The sequence below is a fragment of the Sus scrofa genome, chromosome 5 (genome assembly GCF_054392235.1).
Source record: "Sus scrofa isolate SSC_HxYL_T2T_F1_AM1 chromosome 5, Sscrofa_HxYL_maternal_Yorkshire_Landrace_v2.0, whole genome shotgun sequence".
Taxonomy (NCBI): Eukaryota; Metazoa; Chordata; class Mammalia; order Artiodactyla; family Suidae; genus Sus; species Sus scrofa.
Window position 1 is genome coordinate 5,527,221 of NC_139387.1, and position 17,534 is coordinate 5,544,754.

Genomic DNA, 17,534 nt, shown 5'->3' on the forward strand with positions numbered 1-17,534 from the left:
GTTCCAAAGACTCCTTTTTTTTTTTTTTTTTTCACTTTTTAAGGCCATACCAGCAGCATATGGAGGTTGCCAGGCTAGGGGTTGAATCGGAGCTGTAGCTGCCAGCCTATACCACAGTCACAGCAATGCCAGATCCGAGCCACATCTGTGTCCTACACCACAGCTCACGGCAACACCAGATCCTTAACTCACTGAGAGAGGCCGGGGATCGAACCCACATCCTCATGGTTCCTAGTCGGATTTGTTTCCACTGCGCCACTACAGGAACTCCCCCACAGACTCTTAACAGTGCTGCATGATTAATATTGAAAAGGTGGAGGAAAGTGATCAAATCACTGTGGGGCCCTCTGGTCCAAGCAGACACGGGATGTCTCTGCTGCAGCATCTCCAGGAGCCTTTACTACGCAAACGGCTGGGACAGCTCTCCAGAAGGATGGAGTGCTTGTAGAGAGAGGTAGTTCCCAAGTGGACTGGACCCTGGACTCCCAGAGTAGCAGGATTTTGCTCTCAGGAAAAAAGCCACCTGCAGAGAAGAATCCAGGTGGGGTGAAACAAATGCCGTAACCCTATTCACAGTGCCCCACCCAGGCCAGAGAGTTCTTTCTAGAATTTGCCCTGTCATTCCCTTGCCCAGAGCCCTCCCATGATCCCCCCCCATCATCTCCAGGATAAAGTCATAGCCTGGGAAACCAGCCTGGCTTCCCTCTGCTCTGCACCTTTGCCTCCAGGCCCACCAAATGATTCGCAGTACCCTCTGCTCTCCCAGGATGTTTTGCCCCTGTTCCTTCACTTGGAAAGCTCTTCATCCGCCAGCCACCCATTGAACTCCTATTCATCCTACAAAACCCGACTTACCTCTTCAGTGAAGTTTTACCCTCACATGTGCCCTCTCCCTACCCAACCAGACCTGCCTCCTTCCTTTACCCTAAAACACCATTTTGTATAGGCCTCAGATGTCGCTGAGAGGTGACTCTCTGTTCATTTCTCTATTCATTTCTCTCCCTGACTAGACTCTAAGTTCCTGCAAGACAGAAGCTCTGCCCAGAACAGTGCATGCGGCAGATGTTTTATAAATGTTAGAGCCCACTGCTCTACCAGAATGCCACCAAACAAAAGCACCGTGGTTTGATGGTAATTATGGGACTGTCTTCTCACCGAGTAGTATGCGACTGATTATCTAAGACCAGAATCCCAAAGAGGAAGTTAAAGCCCAGTTGCTGATTTGGCAAGGAAGGCATAGCCAAAAAATGCCACTGTCCCTCAAGGGAGGTGGCACCCTTCCGCAAGTACTTCCTAGGTACCCTTGGTGGCAGAGGATAGCACTGCTTTCCCTATCCTCCGTGCCCTTGGAGTGTGGCATTCTCCCTCCTCTTCTAGGCCTAGTGTCAATGCCACCTCCTCCAAGAAGCCTTCCTGAAGGCACACAGCTGGTTCTCAGCCAAGGTTTCCTTTCTTCTTCCTTGTCCCCTAGAGCAGCCTCTGCTGTGCCTGCAGTCGGGCTGTGGCGCCTCCTCTGGGAACACCGCGATCTCCTGCAGCCTGCCGTCTGGGGGGCTCATCACACCGGGCATCCAAACCACTTCAACCAATGTGGGCACATTAACCTCGCTTGACCCACTAGACTCACTCCTGGGAACCTGAATCTTGACTCAAGGACAGAGACTCATTGAAGCTGATTCATCCTGGACCTGAAGAGTGTGGCCCCAGCTCCCGCATCCCTGAGCTGCCTTGGTCCTGGTTCTTCTGAGGCCTGTGTTTTAGGCTGTCTTTTCTTTTTTCAGTGAGACACCTACCTCCTTCCAACAGTTCTTGTGTGGTTTAAGTTATCCAGAGCCACCGACCATCTCTAAGCCAGGCTCCTCCTCCTCCCCCCCCGCCCCAGGCTGGCATCCCATACACTTTTTTCTTTCTTTTTTTTTTTTTTTTGTCTTTTTGCCTTTTCTAGAGCCGCTTCCACAGCATATGGAGGTTCCCAGGCTAGGGGTCAAATCAGAGCTACAGCTGCCAGCCGACACCACAGCCACAGCAACACCAGATCCTTAACCCACTGAGCAAAGCCAGGGATCGAACCCGCATCCTCATGGATCCTGATTGGATTCCTTAACCACTGAGCAACAAAGGGAGCTCCCCATACACTTTTCTTTACATGTGGTCCTTGGCACTAACTCTAGCCTGTCTAAAACTTATACCAGCATTTACTGAGTGTCACCTGCATGCCCACCACCATGCCAAGAACCTTGTGTGTCATCTCATCTCTTCCTCACCAAGCACTTATGAAGAAAGCTTCTTATTCTTATTTTATATGTAGGGAAGCCGAAGCTCAGAGAGGCTGAGGAACTTCCTTGAGGACACACAGCTGATTATGAAGTTGTGTCCACTCAGGTCTAAAAACCAATTCCGGAGTTCCCGTTGTGACTCAGTGGTAATGAACCCAACTAGCATCCGTGAGGACTCAGGTACGATCCCTGGCCTCTCTAAGTGGGTTAAGGATCCAGCATCTCTGTGAGCTGTGGTGTAGTCGCAGATGTGGCTTGGATCCAACATCGCTGTGACTGTGGCGTAGGCTGGCAGCTACAGTTCCAAATTGACCTCTAGCCTGGGAACTTCCACATGCTCCTGGTGTGCCCCTAAAAGGACCAAAACACACACACACACACACACACACACACACACACACAAACCACCCCACAACTCCTGAGGTCAGTTGCAGGAGCCATGCAGCATAATAAAGAAGAACAAAGGTGGATTTGAGAGGCAACACCCTCTCACCAGGCTGCTTCCTGCAAAATTCAGGTGCCAGGGTCTCCAGCCTGAACTCCCCATGAGCAGGAGCCAGGTCTCTTCCTGTCTCCAGTGTCCAGCCCAGGGGGTCATCGCCTAGTAAATTTCTTTCTAAAGGAAACGACTCCTCCTCCATCTCTTTTGGGCGAAGCCCCAGCACCTACGTGGCTCTTTTCCTTTCTCTAACCGTTTAGGTGGGACCAGTGCAGCCTAGCCTGGGGCAGAGGGTGTTTGGCTTTTCTTGGACTCAGTTTCTTCATCTGCACAACAGAAGCTGTGAGCCATGTAATCTCAGCCTTTGATTATGAGGATCAAAGAGAGGAGCGTGATTGAGTCTGGTCAACTGGAAGGTTGAAGGCCCATTGTCAATGTCACCCTGGCCTGCCCTGTGAGGCTAGTTATCAAAGAGCATTGCTGACCTTGGGGCAGAGCCCTGAGAGGCCAAGCTCCCTGGTCAAGCTCTCTGGGGCCAATCTCTTTCACTCCCCTGACATTCCTGGGCGATAAAGATGCCAGGCAAGAATGCCACAATGGCCCGTTGGGCACGGCAGCTGCGTCCACCTGCAGCCTGCAGTGGTGGCTGTGGGGAGACTTTATCACCGTCACACAAGCTCATCCTCCTTTGTGGGACAGTCTTGGAATTGAACTAGATGCTGAAGAAGGGTTGGCCTCTTCCATTCCGGTGGCAAGCTGGAGCAGGTCCCCAGAGGGTGGGAAATCCATGGGTCTCTGGAACAAGAGCCCTTGGCTTCTCTCTGGATCCTGGAAGACCTGCACCATCGCCTCCTGACTATTATCCCTTCCACTAATTAGCCCAGGAGAAAATGTTTGAAGGGATTCCAGGCAAATATGTCCCCTGCCATGCCTATTTTCGGTGCCTGCCCTGACAGGCCACTTGCTGGCCAGTGATGACAGAAAGGGGGGAGGAGAACTAGTGACCCCCTAATTCATACATGAGGTCCCTGCTCTGTCCCTAGTATCGAGGCTGCTGCCCTGTCTGCAGCCGTGAAGCCCTTGTCCGGCTTCCTGATGGCTCTGCCTCCTTGGAAGACTGTGTTGGGCTGAGGTTTTGAGAGACGCTTGAAGCCCAGGCAGGCAGCCTCCTTGGGCAGCAACTCTGCGAAGAGCACCACGTAGTGACCCTAAAGGACAAAGAGACTGAGGTGCTGGAGAGGGGTGCACAGAGTCAAGAGACTTAGGAGGTGACAGTGAGAGGACATGGTAACACCTTTTGGAGAAGCCATTTGGCAAGAGGTATGAGGAGACGAAAGATACGGATTCCCTTCCACCCAGTTATTCCACCTCCAGAGCTTTATTTCAAAGCAATGATCAGGAGTTCCCACCATGGTTCAGCGGTAACCAACCTGACTAGTATCCACAAGGATGCGGGTTCAATCCGTGGCCTTACTCAGTGGGTTAAGGATCCCGTGTTGCAGTGAACTGCTGTGTAGGTCGCAGATGTGGCTCAGATCTGGTGTTGCTGTGGCTGTGGTGTAGGCCAGCAGCTGCAGCTCTGATTTGACCCCTAGCCTGGGAACTTCCATATGCCATGGGCGCAGCCCTGAAAAAACAAACCAAAAAAAAAAAAAAAAAAAAAAAAAAAAAGATCAGAGATGCAAGCAAAGATTTAGGTACAAGGATGGTGCACTCATTGTCATTTATAACAGTGAAAAAATTAGAATCAGCTTAGACTTTAAATAAATTATGTTGACACTCTGGAATGGAATACTATGTAACTAATTAAAAATCAATTCTAAAAGGCATTCATTTGAATGGGATGATAGAACACAGGTTGCAGAGCAGTATGTGTTGAATAAAACTTGAAAAGCATGCTGAACAAAAGAAGCCAGACAAAAGAGTACAGCATGATGCAAGACTCCATTTGTAAAAAGTTCTAAAACAGGCAAAACTCATCCATAGTCAAAGACACCAGACCAATGATTGCCTGAGTTGGGGGGGGGGGGGGTCAGGGCAATTGATAAAAAGGGCATGTGGAAATTTGGGGCGGGCCCTGTGTGTTCTCTACCTTGAATTGCTGCAGAGTAGAAATTTGGTAGAAATTACACAGTTATGTGCATTTGTCAAAACTCACTCAATGGTGAAAGAACTCAGTGGTGGAAAACAGTATGGCAGTTTTTCAAAATATGAAACAGAATTACGATCTGATTCAGAAAGTCCACTTCTAGCTATACAGTCCAATGAACGGAAATCAGGCATGCAAACCAATAGTTATACACCCGTATCATGGCAGCATTGTTCACAACAGTCAAAAGCTGAAAACCCGGGGTTCCCATCGTGGCACAGTGGTTAACGAATCCGACTAGGAACCATGAGGTTTCTGGTTTGATCTCTGGCCTCGCTCAGTGGGTTAAGGATCCAGCGTTGCTGTGGCTGTGGCATAGTCCAACAGCTACAGCTCCAATTAGACCTTAGCCTGAGAACCTCCATATGCTGTGAGTGCAGCCCTAGAAAAGACCAAAAAAAAAAAAAAAAAAGTGGAAACCCAAATATCCATCCACAAATGAACAGATACACAGCATGTGATATGTGGACAAGAGTATCATTCAGCCTTAAAAAGAATAATTTTTTTTAATTTTTATTTTTTTCATGTTTTGCAGCTGCACCTGCAGCATATGGAAGTTCCTGGGCTAGGGGTCGAATCGGAGCTGCAGCTGCCAGCCTACACCACGGTCTCAGCAACAAGGGTTCTTAGCTGCTTCTGTGACCTACGCCAGATCCTTAACCCACTGAGCGAGGCCAGAGATCAAACCCGAATCCTCATGGATGCTATGCCGGGTTCTTAACGCACTGAGGCACAGCGGGAACTTTGAAAATAAGAATAAAATTTTAATACATATTACAACATGAATGAACCTTGAACAAATTATGCTAAGTGAAATAAGCCAGACATAAAAGGACCAATATTATATAATTCCACTTATAGGAAGTACCAAATCATAGACAGAAGGTAGACTGGTAGTTCCCAGGGGCTGGGGAGAGGGGAGAATTGGGAGTTAGGGTTTAATGGATAGAGTTTTAGTTGGGGGTGATGAACAGCCCCTGGAGATGGACAGTGGGAAGGGCTGCACAACAGTGTGAAGGGACTTGATGCCGCTGAACTGCACCCTTAAACATGGCTAACGTGGGGAGGAGTCCCTGTCGTGGCTCAGTGGTTAACGAGTCCAACTAGGAACCAGGGGTTGCGGGTTCGATTCCTGGCCTTGCTCAGTGGATTAAGGATCCGGCATTGCCATGAGCTGTGGTGTAGTTTGCAGACGAGGCTCGGATCCCACGTTGCTGTGGCTCTGGCGTGGCTACGGCTCTGATTAGACCCCTAGCCTGGGAACCTCCGTATGCCGAGGGAGTGGCGCAAGAAATGGCAAAAAGACAAAAAAAAAAAAAAAAAAAAAAAGCTAACATGGTAAATTTTATGTGTATTTTACAAAATTTTTTAAAAACTCAGTGAACTGTGTGCTTAAAATGATGCGTTGTAGTGTATGTAAAGTTTGCCTCTATAAAAATAATTTAAGTAAAACTTATTTATGTATTTATTTTAGCCACACCCGCAGCATGTGGAAGTTCCTGGGCTAAGGATCAAACTCAAGCCACAGCTGTGACCTGAGCCACAGCAATGATGAAGGACCCTTAACCTGCTGAGCTACCAGGGAACTCCTAAAATAATTTACAAACATAGAGGTCAGAAAAATATGCAATGTGTACATGCTCATGGGGGAAAAAAAGGCTACAAGGAAATATATAGCAGAAAGTTAATTGTCATCCTTTCTGGTTTTTGTTTGTTTTTTCCCTGTATTAAGCAGGTACGACTTTTTTTTTCCCATGCCCATGGCATGTGGAATTTCCTGGGCCAAGTATCAAACCTGTACCATAGCAGTGACCTGAGCCACAGCAGTGAAAATGCTGGGTCCTTAACCTGTGAGCTACCAGGGAACTCCCAGCTATAACTTTTTTTAATCAGAAAAAATGTTGATTTTTGTGTAAGGGTGTTCTAGCCCAGATCAGCATTTGCAAGGCCTGTGGTGAGGGCGCACCCATGCCTGCTTTTGGAGCCACCCCCATGTGTCCCATGATGCTTTTTTTTTTTTTTTTTTAAGGGCTGCACCCACAGCATCTGGAGGTTCCCAGGGTAGGGATTGAATTGGAGCTACAGCTGCCGGCCTACGCCACAGCTCACGGCAACACCGGATCATATACCCACTGAGCAAGGCCAGGGATCGAACCTGCAGCCTCATAGTTCCTAGTCGGATACATTTCTGCTGTGCCATGATGGGAATTCCCCATGATGCTTTTTAAGTACTGCTTTTAAAGTACTTTCCTCAATGCTGAAACCAAAAAAGTAACACTTTGGAGTTCCTTTGGTGGCTCATCAGGTTAAGAACCCAGTTAGTCTCCATGAGGATTCGAGTTCAATCTCTGGCCTCACTCAGTGGGTCAAGGATTCGGTGTTGCTGCAAGTTTCGGTGTAGGTCGCAGATGTGGCTTGGATCAGGTGTTGCCGTGGCTGTGGTGTAGGCTGACAGCTGCAGCTCCAATTCGACCCTAGCCTGGGAACTTCCATGTGCCGCAGGCGAGGCCCTCAAAAGGAAAAAAAAAAAAAGTAACACTTTGTGCATTACAGCAAGGAGGCCCTAATGCCCTCTGCGCCTTCGAGTGGGTTTTATTTAGTGAGTGATGGCGAGGGGGTCTGTCTTCTGGAGACCCACAGACTGAGGTTCACATCCAAGTCTGCCATTTGCGAGGACTGTGGTCCTGGGCATGTGGCCTGGGTCTCCGTGTCCTCAGGTGGGGGTGGTCGCAGTTTCTCCCTTTCAGGATAAATGATGGCACACCCAGGACCTCTGAACACAATGCTGAGTGCACAGGGACTGTCCATACACGGTACCAGTCGTTGTAACTGGGGAAAGAGGCATTGGGTAGGTGGGAACTCCCTGAGGGCTGAATCTCAGGCAGGTCATTTCAGGAGTCTGCAGATGCCCAGGGGTCCTAGGAATGGAGACCCTCATGTGACAAGTGGTGACTTGAGCCAAGGAACCTGGCCGGCGGGACCCGTGGTCACCAAGCAATTGTAAAAAGTTTAGCCTTGGAGGTCTAAATAAGTGTGCAAACACTGATTACAAAAGTTCCTTTGTATTTGTTTATTTATTTATTATTTTTATTTATTTGTTTATTTTGCTTTTTAGGGCCACACCCACGGCATATGGAGGTTCCCAGGCCAGGGGTCTGATCGGAGCTACAGCTGCCGGCCTACGCCAGAGCCACAGCCACGTGGGATCCGAGCCGCGTCTGCCACCCACACCACAGCTCATGGCAACGCCGGATCCTTAACCCACTGAGCGAGCCCAGGGATGGAACCCGCAACCTCATGGTTCCTAGTCGGATTGGGTTCTGCTGTGCCAGGATGAGAACTCCTGAAAGTTCATTTTTAGTAAAAGAGGATGACAAATTCTCTGAAAGCATCAAGATTGAGGCTCAACATCCCCATGAGGACGCTTGATGCTTGCAGAGACCTTTGTTTTCTTCACTAGGAATTTGCTGCTATTAAAGAACAGTTGTTATGAATCAAGAGAATTGTTCCTGGTGTTCCCTTCATGGCTCAACGGTTAATGAACCCAACTAGGATCCATGACAATGCGGAGCCAATCCTGGCCTCTCTCAGTGGGTTAAGCATCCGGCATTGCCATGAGCTGTGGTGTAGGTCGCAGATGTGGCTCAGATCCCGAGTCACTGTGGCTGTGGCTGTGGCTGTGGCTGTGGTGTAGGCTGGCAGCTACAGCTCCAATTCAACCCCCGGCCTGGAAACTTCCATATGCTGCAGGTGCGGCCCTAAAAAGCAAAAAAAAAAAAAAGAGAGAGAGAGAGAGAATTGTTCCTAAGGAAATGTTTTTTTAAAAGTTAGGTGTTTTTATGTCAAACACTGGAGTCAGCAGGTTGGAGTCCGGATGGCAGAGGCTGTGTGTCGGGAAGGGAGAGGCGCTCCCCTCCCCCTCTCCCCTCCACTGCTCCTCTGCGAGGTGTCACCAGGGGGAGCCAAAGAGCCCCAAGGACAGACGTGTCTGGCTGGCCAGCCCTGCTTCCCCACGGGGCACAGAGGATAAAGGTGGCCAGGAGAGGATGGGCAGCTGGATTCACTCCCCCAGGCACCACTGAACAGCAGATGAATCTTTCTCCACCCCCTGGAATAACCTAAATTCTGTTAGGTGTCTTGTTTCTTTGTTCACCATTCATTTATTCATTCAACAATCATTTCTTGGGCCCCAGCTGGGAGCCATGACTCCAGATCATCCCTGAGCCCCACCTGGGGGAGCCCTCCAATCTGGGAGAAGACAGACATGAAACCCAGGGTGAGATGTACTCTGATGGGGAGCCCAAAGGAGCCCCTACACTTTGCTTGGGGGCGCAGGTGGGCAGAAGAGGAGGGGGAGCTCTGAGAAAAAGGGAACTCAGGTGCCCCTGGTGAGGGAGGCGAACAGGCAAAGAGGGCCGAGAGCAGGCTGTCTGCAGGGCCCTCTCTGCCAGTGGTTTGACAAGGACAGGGCTGCAGGGGAGGGCAAAGGGGCCTTGTTAGCCCCACAGAGTTTTCACAGGCTGTTTGGGAGGTGACAGAGAGCCATGGAATTGTTCCCTCCCAAGGTGACTGTCTGACTGTTTCATGCCCGGGGCCTCCATTCGCCCAGCTCAGCTTCTAGACCCTGTAAGACGGCCCTTGCTCGAGGCCAGACATGGGGACCTCAACCCACCAGCCTAGCCCGTGGCAGACAACACATGCAGCACTTTACAGTTTGAGGGGTGCCTTGAGAACATCCATTCCTTGGTCCCCACCTTCTCCCTCGGACCTGACATATCTTGTCCATTGAGGAAACTTCTTCGTCATACCTGGTGCCCAACTCTAGGGTCCCGGGCCCAGGAGGCCTCCCTGGCCACCCCAGGGGCGGAAGTGACCACCTCTTTTTCTGCCACCTGCTTTGGCACCTTCATGGGGGGCTTACCAGTGTGCGTCCTCCCCACCCCCTCCTCCTCTGTTCCCTGACTCCTCTGCACAAGCCTCCTAAAAGGAGCCACTTTTTCTCTGCACGCCTGAGAGGAGCAGGCTGGGGACTAGAACTTGGTAGAAGCTGTCTCCAAGTTCCAGGGGGTCACGGTCTAACCAGCTACCACCCTGCCTCCATTTCCTCCTTGATGTGGGGGGACAGAGCCTGGGAGAAAAAAAATCCCCTGCCATCACGCCTTGGGGGGACACCTGACCAGGGCTGAGGAGCCCCTGATGAACAGTTACATTAAAAAGCATCATTTCGTTGCTCCCATCATAGCGCAGCCGAAATGAATCTGACTAGTATCCATGAGGACGAGGATTCGATCCCTGACCTTGATCCGTGCATTGGGGCTCCAGTGTTGCCGAGAGCTGTGGCAGAGTTCGCAGACGTGGCTTGCATCTGGTCTGGCTGTGGCTGTGGTATAGGCTGGCAGCTACAGATCTAATTCGACCCCTAGCCTGGGAACCTCCATATGCTGCGGGTGCGGCCCTAAAAAAAGACCAAAAAAAAAAAAAAAAAAAAAAAAGCATCGTTTCCAGTTGGTTAGAACTGAAAGGACCTAGTTCTCAACTCATCCTTCTTGCCCTATTACCTAAAGTACAATATGTGGTTCTGAGGGAGTTTCTCCCCTGGAAACCCAAAGCCACACAACTGGGAGGAAGGCAAAATAAAGGCTGATAATGAGGTCTCCCAAATTAAGCCACCAGCCAGGAGCAACCACACAGAAGGAAATGTCTAGAGTGATTGGGGGGGGGTAAGGCTGGCCCTCTCTGGTTCCCCCTGTGGAGGGGACCCCTTGCCTCGGCCACCAGGCCAGTGCCACAAGCCGTTTGTGATATGAAGTCAGATTGGGAGCAAGGGAGCCTGGGCACAGGTTTAACTTTCCAGGACTGCAAAGACTGCCTGCTGAAGGTTGTGTGAGTGTGTGTCTGTGTGTGTGTGTGTGTGGTCACACATCTGTGTGTGAGAGGCTGTGTGTTGGAAGTGTGCGAGGGTGTGTGTCTATGAGGATTTGTATGTATGAGCATGTGTGAGTGCATGTGTGCCTGAGGGTGTGTGTTGGAGGGTGTACGTGAGTGTGTGTGTGTTGGGGGGGGCGGGGAGGGGAGCTGGTGTGGAGAGGCGAGTTGGGCGTGGACTGGTGCAAGCAGAGTGGACAAAAAGAGGAAAGTCTTGTCTTTGAGTCAGGCCTGGAGAGCAGGAGAAGAAAAAAGGAGCTCTTATTGGTGGTTGTCAAGGAGATGGGCTTTGGGGTTTGCTGAACTTTTCTTCCCTTAAAGCGTCCTGCCTGGGGCTGAGAAGGGCCATTTATTTCCAGCTTCGCCTCCCAAGTGGGGGTCTCAGGTCCAGGCCCCAAAGAAGTCAGGTGTAGACTCCAGGACAGGCCAGAGCAATTCTTCAGTGCAATGACCTTACCCCCACCCCCAGCCCACCACCCCTCAGTGTCTGGCACTGGGGAGGCCCAGGGCTCGCATTCTGGGGGGCATCAAATTTTGCTGGATGACAGGTCAGTCCGAGATGGGCCGGGATGACCGAGAGCGACTGAGGGGACTTGGAGCTTTGTGGGGGCCCCTTCCAGATCTGAATCCCGGGAGGCCCTAAACACATTTACAGGCCATTGGCCCTTGGGGAGTGGTAAAAAGTTCATTTGTTTGGAACATAAATTTTCAAACGAGCTTCAGATTTTTTTCCTGTCTGGCTTCTTCACAGCTGCATTGCCAGCGCTTGCTTGGCACACAGTAGGTGCTCAATAAACATTTACCGAATGGATGAGCAGAAATTTCTGCTTTGAGCATTTTGCGTGTCTTTCACTGCGAATGGATGTCACAGGCCTTTCTTGACCTCTGAGGGGCGGTTGGCAGGCCCCCTTCGTCTCCCTTGAGAGAGTGTGTGTGTGTGTGGGTGGGGGTCGGTGTATGCGCGCGCGCGCGCACACACACGCGAGCTGGTGGCTGGGTGGGTACTGCCCCCAAAGGGGCGACCACCTTCGACGACGGGGGCTGGGGAGGGGGGAGCCAGGGACAGGGGGAGGGGGCAGCCTCAGAACCAGCTCCAGCCTGGCCTAGACCGTGCACCCCCACCCCCCGGGCCCCCGGGCAGCGCGAGCCGGCTCCTACCCCCCACCTGCCGCCCACCCGGAGGGGAGGGGGCGCCCCCGGACGCCCGCGCCTGCCCCTCCCCCCGCAGGCTGGCGGCCCGCGTCCATTGGCTGGTCGCGCGGGGAGCCCCGCCCTCGGCGGCAACGAGCCAATGAGCGTGTGGCTGTCAGCTCGTCAGCCGCGCCGGCTCGGAGGCTGGGAGCCCAAGCGGTGGCGGTGGAGCCAGCAGCTAGGAGCGCTCGGCGAGCGGCCGGTCGGTGGGGTCCTCGCACCCCGCACGCCCGCACGCCCCGCCCGGCCCGGCCCGGCCCGCAGCGAGCATGGGCGCGGCGGCCGTGCGTTGGCACTTGTGTGTGCTGCTCGCCCTGGGCGCGCCCGGGCGGCTGGCGGGGGGCAGCGGGCTCCCAGGTAAGCCCCCACCCGGTGGGCGGCGGGCGCGAGGCGGCGGCAGCGGCGGCGGGGTCCCGGGTGGGCCCCCAGCTCCGTGCCGTCGAGAGGGCCGCAGCCCGCACGGCCCCGCGGCCCGCCCCGCCTCTTTGCAAAGTAACTTCTGGGGCCGGCGCCGGGCGCCCCCTCCCCGCAGCCCCGGCAGCCCCGCGCTCCGGGAGCCCGGCGGGGCCGCAGCGGGGGCGGAGTGGGCTGTGGCCCCGGGGGAGGGGGAATGTGAGGGAGGGAGGAAGAGAGAAAGCGCGACGGCCGGCCGCGGGCAACCCCCCCACCTCCGCCGCGCACCGCCCGAGGGCGAGAGGGAGTGGGGACCCTGCAGCCTGACGGGCGCTCCCCCAGGAGAGATGGGAGCGCGGGCGGAAGGAGGCCCAGAGGGGAGACCCGGAGGCGGTGGGCGAAGGAGAAAGGACAGACCCCGAGAGAAAGAGAAGAGGGAGGTGATAGATGGAGAGACAGACGGACAGAAAAGGAGGCACACAAAAGGACACAGGGAAAAAAAGAGAAAGACTGGAAGAGTAGAGATGAGAAAGGCCAGGAGAGAAAGGAGGAGACCCGGCGGAGTGAGGAGGAGGCAGACGAGCAGCAGGACGGAGAAAGATCGAAAGAGGGGGACGTGCGAACAGGACTAAGGGCTGGGAAGAGCAGAGGAGAGGTGCCGTTAGAGGGACCCCAGAGAACGAGACGGAGGACTCCGGGAGGGAGGAGGGAGGGAGGCAGAGGGGGAAGAGAAGGATGGAGGTGGCTGGGAAGCTGTGTAGGGATGGACAGACACAGACCAAAGGCGATGGGTGGGAACCAGAGTGAGGGAGACCAAACAGGGGACATGGGGAGGGGGCCCAGGAGAGGGAGGCGGGGGACACTGAAGGAGGGAGCAGGCACCCAGCGTCCGAAACCTGCACACTTGGGGTTCGGCGAGAAGAGGCGGGCGCCCCATGGATTTCACAGGGACCTGGGGACCCGCCCCTTCCCCTCCTGTTCTCTTGGTCGTCTGGAAGGGGCTGTCCCACAAAAAAAGCTGAAGACACAGTCTCTTCTCTGTCCCCCGGAGAAGCTTCCTCCCGTCCTCTTCTTGGTGGGAGAGATGCTGCTGCGCCCTGCCTGGCGTCTCTGAGCTCCCCTGGGGCTGCGCGGGGCTCCCAGAGGTCTGGGTTTGGCGGCAGGCAGTCTGTTCCTGTAAGTCACGCCCTGAGTGAGGATGCTGGGCCATTTAAACTGTGCCACAGTGGGAGATGAGCTGTTTTTCCTGTGGCTCCCCAGGAAAACTGAACCCTACTGCCATGCCCCACGTGTCTCTCCTGGGCTTTGAGGTCCTTCACCCCCGTTTGATTGTTCCTGTGTGTGCCTGTCGCCTCCTCCCTCTCTCTCCCTCTCCCTCCCTCTCTCCTGTGTGTCTGTCTGCACTTCCCTTCCGCATCTTCACCCCGTGGAAGCCTTATGCTGTGAAACAACTAATGTCAAGCACCTGTGATGGGAGGGCTGGGCGGGGGTGCCCTGCTGAGGGAGTCCCCAGCCCAGGCCAGGACTGGGGCCAGAGAACCTGCAGGAACCTATGGCCTGTGTGTCTCTCCCTCTCCCCAGCCCCCACCTAAAGGTATGTTTAAAAGGTGTGTCAGGAGGTGCCCCTCCCCTTGGCTAACATCCATCCATTTCCATCCCATGAAGATACCACCTAGGTGGGAGATTAGGGGTGCAAGGGCGAAGAGCCCTGGGCATTCCCCCCTGCCCATTCCTGTGCTGTACAGCCCCTTGGGCAATTGCAGGGCTGTATCTGGAGCCCATTGCCCCTGCTGGTCCTGTCTCAGAGGTGGCCCCAGTCCTCTCCCCTGGCAGATGCAGACTGGTCCCCTCTGGTCTCTGGCTTCCTGCCCTTGAGACTGTGCCACCCCTCTGAGGGGGGTCCCTCTGTGGTCACTTCTTCAGAAGGGAGTGTACTGCTGGGCCCTGGCCATCTGACGGCTGGCTATGGTCTCCTGTAATGACTACCTCCTGGCTGCTGCTCCATCTTTCTCTGGGCAGCTGCAAAGGATGGGTTGCTGACCGGGCAGATACAGCCACCCTGAGAAGGTATGCCACCTGTTCTCTGTGTGTGTGTGTGTGTGCACACGCCCCGGAGGTGATTCTGTTGTGTTTCTCTCTTTTTTTTGGCCCCACCCACGGCATATGCAGAAATTCCTGGGCTGAGGATCAAACCCTAGCCACAACAGTAGCCTGAGCCTACTCAGTGACAATGCCAAGCCCTTAACCACTAGCCACCAGGGAACTCCATGTCAGGGATCAAACCCCACTCCACAGCTGTAGCAATGCCAGGTCCTTAACCCTCTGCACCGCACAGGAACTTCCTGTGTTTCTTTTGATGCCTCTTTTCCTTTGGGGGCAGGCTGGAGCCTTGGGGACAAGGGCAAGGAGGAGGCCTTGGACGGGGGAGTGGTTCTCTTAGAGAGCCCCCCCCCCCACCCCGCCGAAGCAGATTTAGGACCCAGTGTCAGCTGAGGGAGTGATTCAGAGTGGAGATTTTTGAGGGCCACACAGGCTAGGGAGGTCGGAGGCATGAAGAGAGAATATTCTAGGGCTTTCCCAGGCTGCCCCTGGGTGACTGCCCTCTGAGTGGCCACTGGGAGTTCTTCATGCTCCCATCTGGGCCCTTCTGTCTGTCTTTTTTTTTAGGGCCTCACCCACGGCATATGGAGGTTCCCAGGCTAGGGGTCCAATCGGAGCTACAGCCGCCGGCCTACACCACAGCTCACAGCAACGCTGGATCCCCAACCAGGGATCAAACCTGTGTCCTCATGGATCCTAATCAGATTCATTTCCACTGAGCCACGACGGGAACTCCCAAGGGGATGGATTTTAATTCTTCTGAGGCCCCTTCTGGCTCCGGGTTCTAGGATAACGAGTGTGGAGGAGGGTTCGAGCAATGCTTGCAGGGCAAGCCAGAGAGAGCCTTCTCCCCACTGTGTCCCTAGGCGGCCGTTTTCTCACCTTTTTCATGGGAGTGGTGGCTCTGCTTAACGGAACTGTTGGGAGAATAACTAAGACTCAGTGCTTTGGTGGCGCTGTGCCTGACACAGGGTAGCTGTCCCAAAGATGCTGCCCGCCACCTCTTATTACACCAGGTTGTCACCTGAAGGCTGTTACTGTTAACTACCCCAGTGGTCAAGGGAGGGGTGGGAGGAGGAAGGCGCTCCCAGCCCCGCGCTAGTGCTGCCTGCTTCCCAGGCCACTGCTCACCAGTTGTTCCCTCCACCAGGGGCGGTCGACGTAGACGAGTGCTCCGAGGGCACGGACGACTGCCACATCGATGCCATCTGCCAGAACACGCCCAAGTCCTACAAATGCCTCTGCAAGCCAGGCTACAAGGGGGAAGGCAGGCAGTGTGAAGGTGAGTGCAGCCCAGCCCTCCTGCCAGAGCCTGCAGCCACCACGGCTGGGGCAGGTGGCCGCTGCCTGCCCCTGGGATGTGGCGGGGGCTGTCCTCAGCGCTTCCCCCCACGAGGGCCCACAGTACGGGCCTCTCCTGGCCTTGGGAGGGAGACTGTGGGCCTCCTGGAACCCGGGCTGCCTCCTTGGAGGGTGGTATTTGGAGTCATGGGATGTCTGATTCTCCCCGTGTTTGAAACTCTGGGTTTTTTTTTCCCCCCAAAGAAATTGAGATGAATTGCTGAATGCTATATATGCGCATCCGTCCCTGACTAGACGTGGGGGGTAAAGGCCTCTAGTTTCAAATCTGCCCCCACCACCACCGTGTACCCCCAAAGGCGCTGCTCAGTAGCCGCCACAGCGACTGTGGGCAGCTCACACCTTCTGTCTTGAGGATGAGAGTTTGGGCAGAGACTGGATTTGTGCTGTTTGTCTGTCCAGCCTTCCTTCCCTGTACCTGGGGTGCTGGTTTGACCGTGTAGCCCTAAAAACCGCCTCCTGGAAGGGCAAAAGTCAGAGGGAAGAGCAGCCTCGACTGTCTTTGGAGCCAGAACTTTCCAAGTCAGATGAGCCTTTGGGAGCATTTGACCAGGAGGGTCGTTGTGGTCGTTCTGCCTCTGTGGGTCCGGACAGGGCCCGGGACCAGGGGCTGGAAACAGCTCTCTCCACGACTCACGTGCCCCCTGGATGAGAACCAGGGTGCAGCTCCACCATCTGTCCCCACTGCACAGATGGGGAAAACTGGCTCCGGTTGGAGAAGCCTCTTCCGAGGCGCCCGTGTTTCACGGTGGCATGGCCGGTACTCAGACCCGGTCTCTTAATTCCACCTGCGGCTCTCTGGCATCTCGGTATCTTCTTCCTGAGCCCTGCCAGCTTACTTTCTCAAAGTGGGAGATTTGTGTTAGGAAAGCGACACATGAGAACAAGGTGGGTGCCTGTTCCTTCTGAGTAGACTTTACAGGTGCTGGGTTTGGTAGGAAATGCAGCTTCCTTGAGATGCTGGCTTTGCGTACCCATGTCCCTTGTTGGGCGTCTCCCACAGGCTGAGTGCTGGACAGAAGATGTTGTCCTGGATTGTGCCTGGCTTGGCACGTCCCTGGCCTTGCTGGGGGCCCAGGAGCTGAGGGGGGAGCTGGCGCCTACCCACAGACCTCTGGAAGGAGGCCAGGCTGGAGACAGACAGAGCAGCCCAGGAGCAAGAAGTCTGGTGGCGCAGGCTGGGCGGGCCCCTGGCAGGGCCTGGGTACTAGCTTGGGGTTCCGGACGGCACATGCCAGGCTCTGTGCTACCATTTTCTGACCTTTCTGACCAGTGCTCTGGCAGGGGAGGGCCCGAGGCGACCCCATGTCTGCCAGTTTAAGCCACTGACGCAGTCTGTTCCTCCTCTGGCCCAGCTCCTGAGGTCCCCTCCTGCTGTCCCCTGCCCAGGAAGCCCACGCTTTGGCACCTACCTGTTGCCCTGAAGTCCTTCAGCGCCCAGCTTTAGCTTTTCCGCCCTGCCTTTGTCCAGACTGGGGTTCACGCTCGCTGACTCTGGGACCTGACTCCTCAGTATGTGGCTATAAGAGGATGAACCTCTCGAATGCGCTGCAGGAATCGCCAGGGGCCCCTGCCCTGCACCTCCTGAAGCACTGAAGCCCCCGTGCCCTGGCCACACATATACACACGAGGCAACAACATGTCTTTGAGGCCTGGCTCAGGTTGTCCCCCTGCCCAGAGCTCTTTTCCTTCCTTCATGTCC

General features: G+C 54.4%; 1 protein-coding gene across 5 annotated transcripts in view; it reads left to right on the plus strand.

Annotated features, from left to right (window-relative positions):
- Window positions 1–12,127: 12,127 nt before the first annotated feature.
- Window positions 12,128–17,534, plus strand: part of SCUBE1 (signal peptide, CUB domain and EGF like domain containing 1) — a 130,968-nt gene continuing 125,561 nt past the window's right edge. For 4 of the 5 annotated variants that reach the window (XM_003125983.7, XM_084955060.1, XM_084955061.1 and 1 more), the window contains exons 1-2: window positions 12,128–12,337; window positions 15,624–15,755. In XM_003125983.7, the coding sequence (XP_003126031.7) occupies window positions 12,250–12,337; window positions 15,624–15,755 (220 nt within the window). In that variant the 5' untranslated portion in view covers window positions 12,128–12,249. Of the gene's footprint in view, window positions 12,338–15,623; window positions 15,756–17,534 lie in introns of those variants that run through there. The other variant, XM_084955063.1, reaches the window with a different exon arrangement.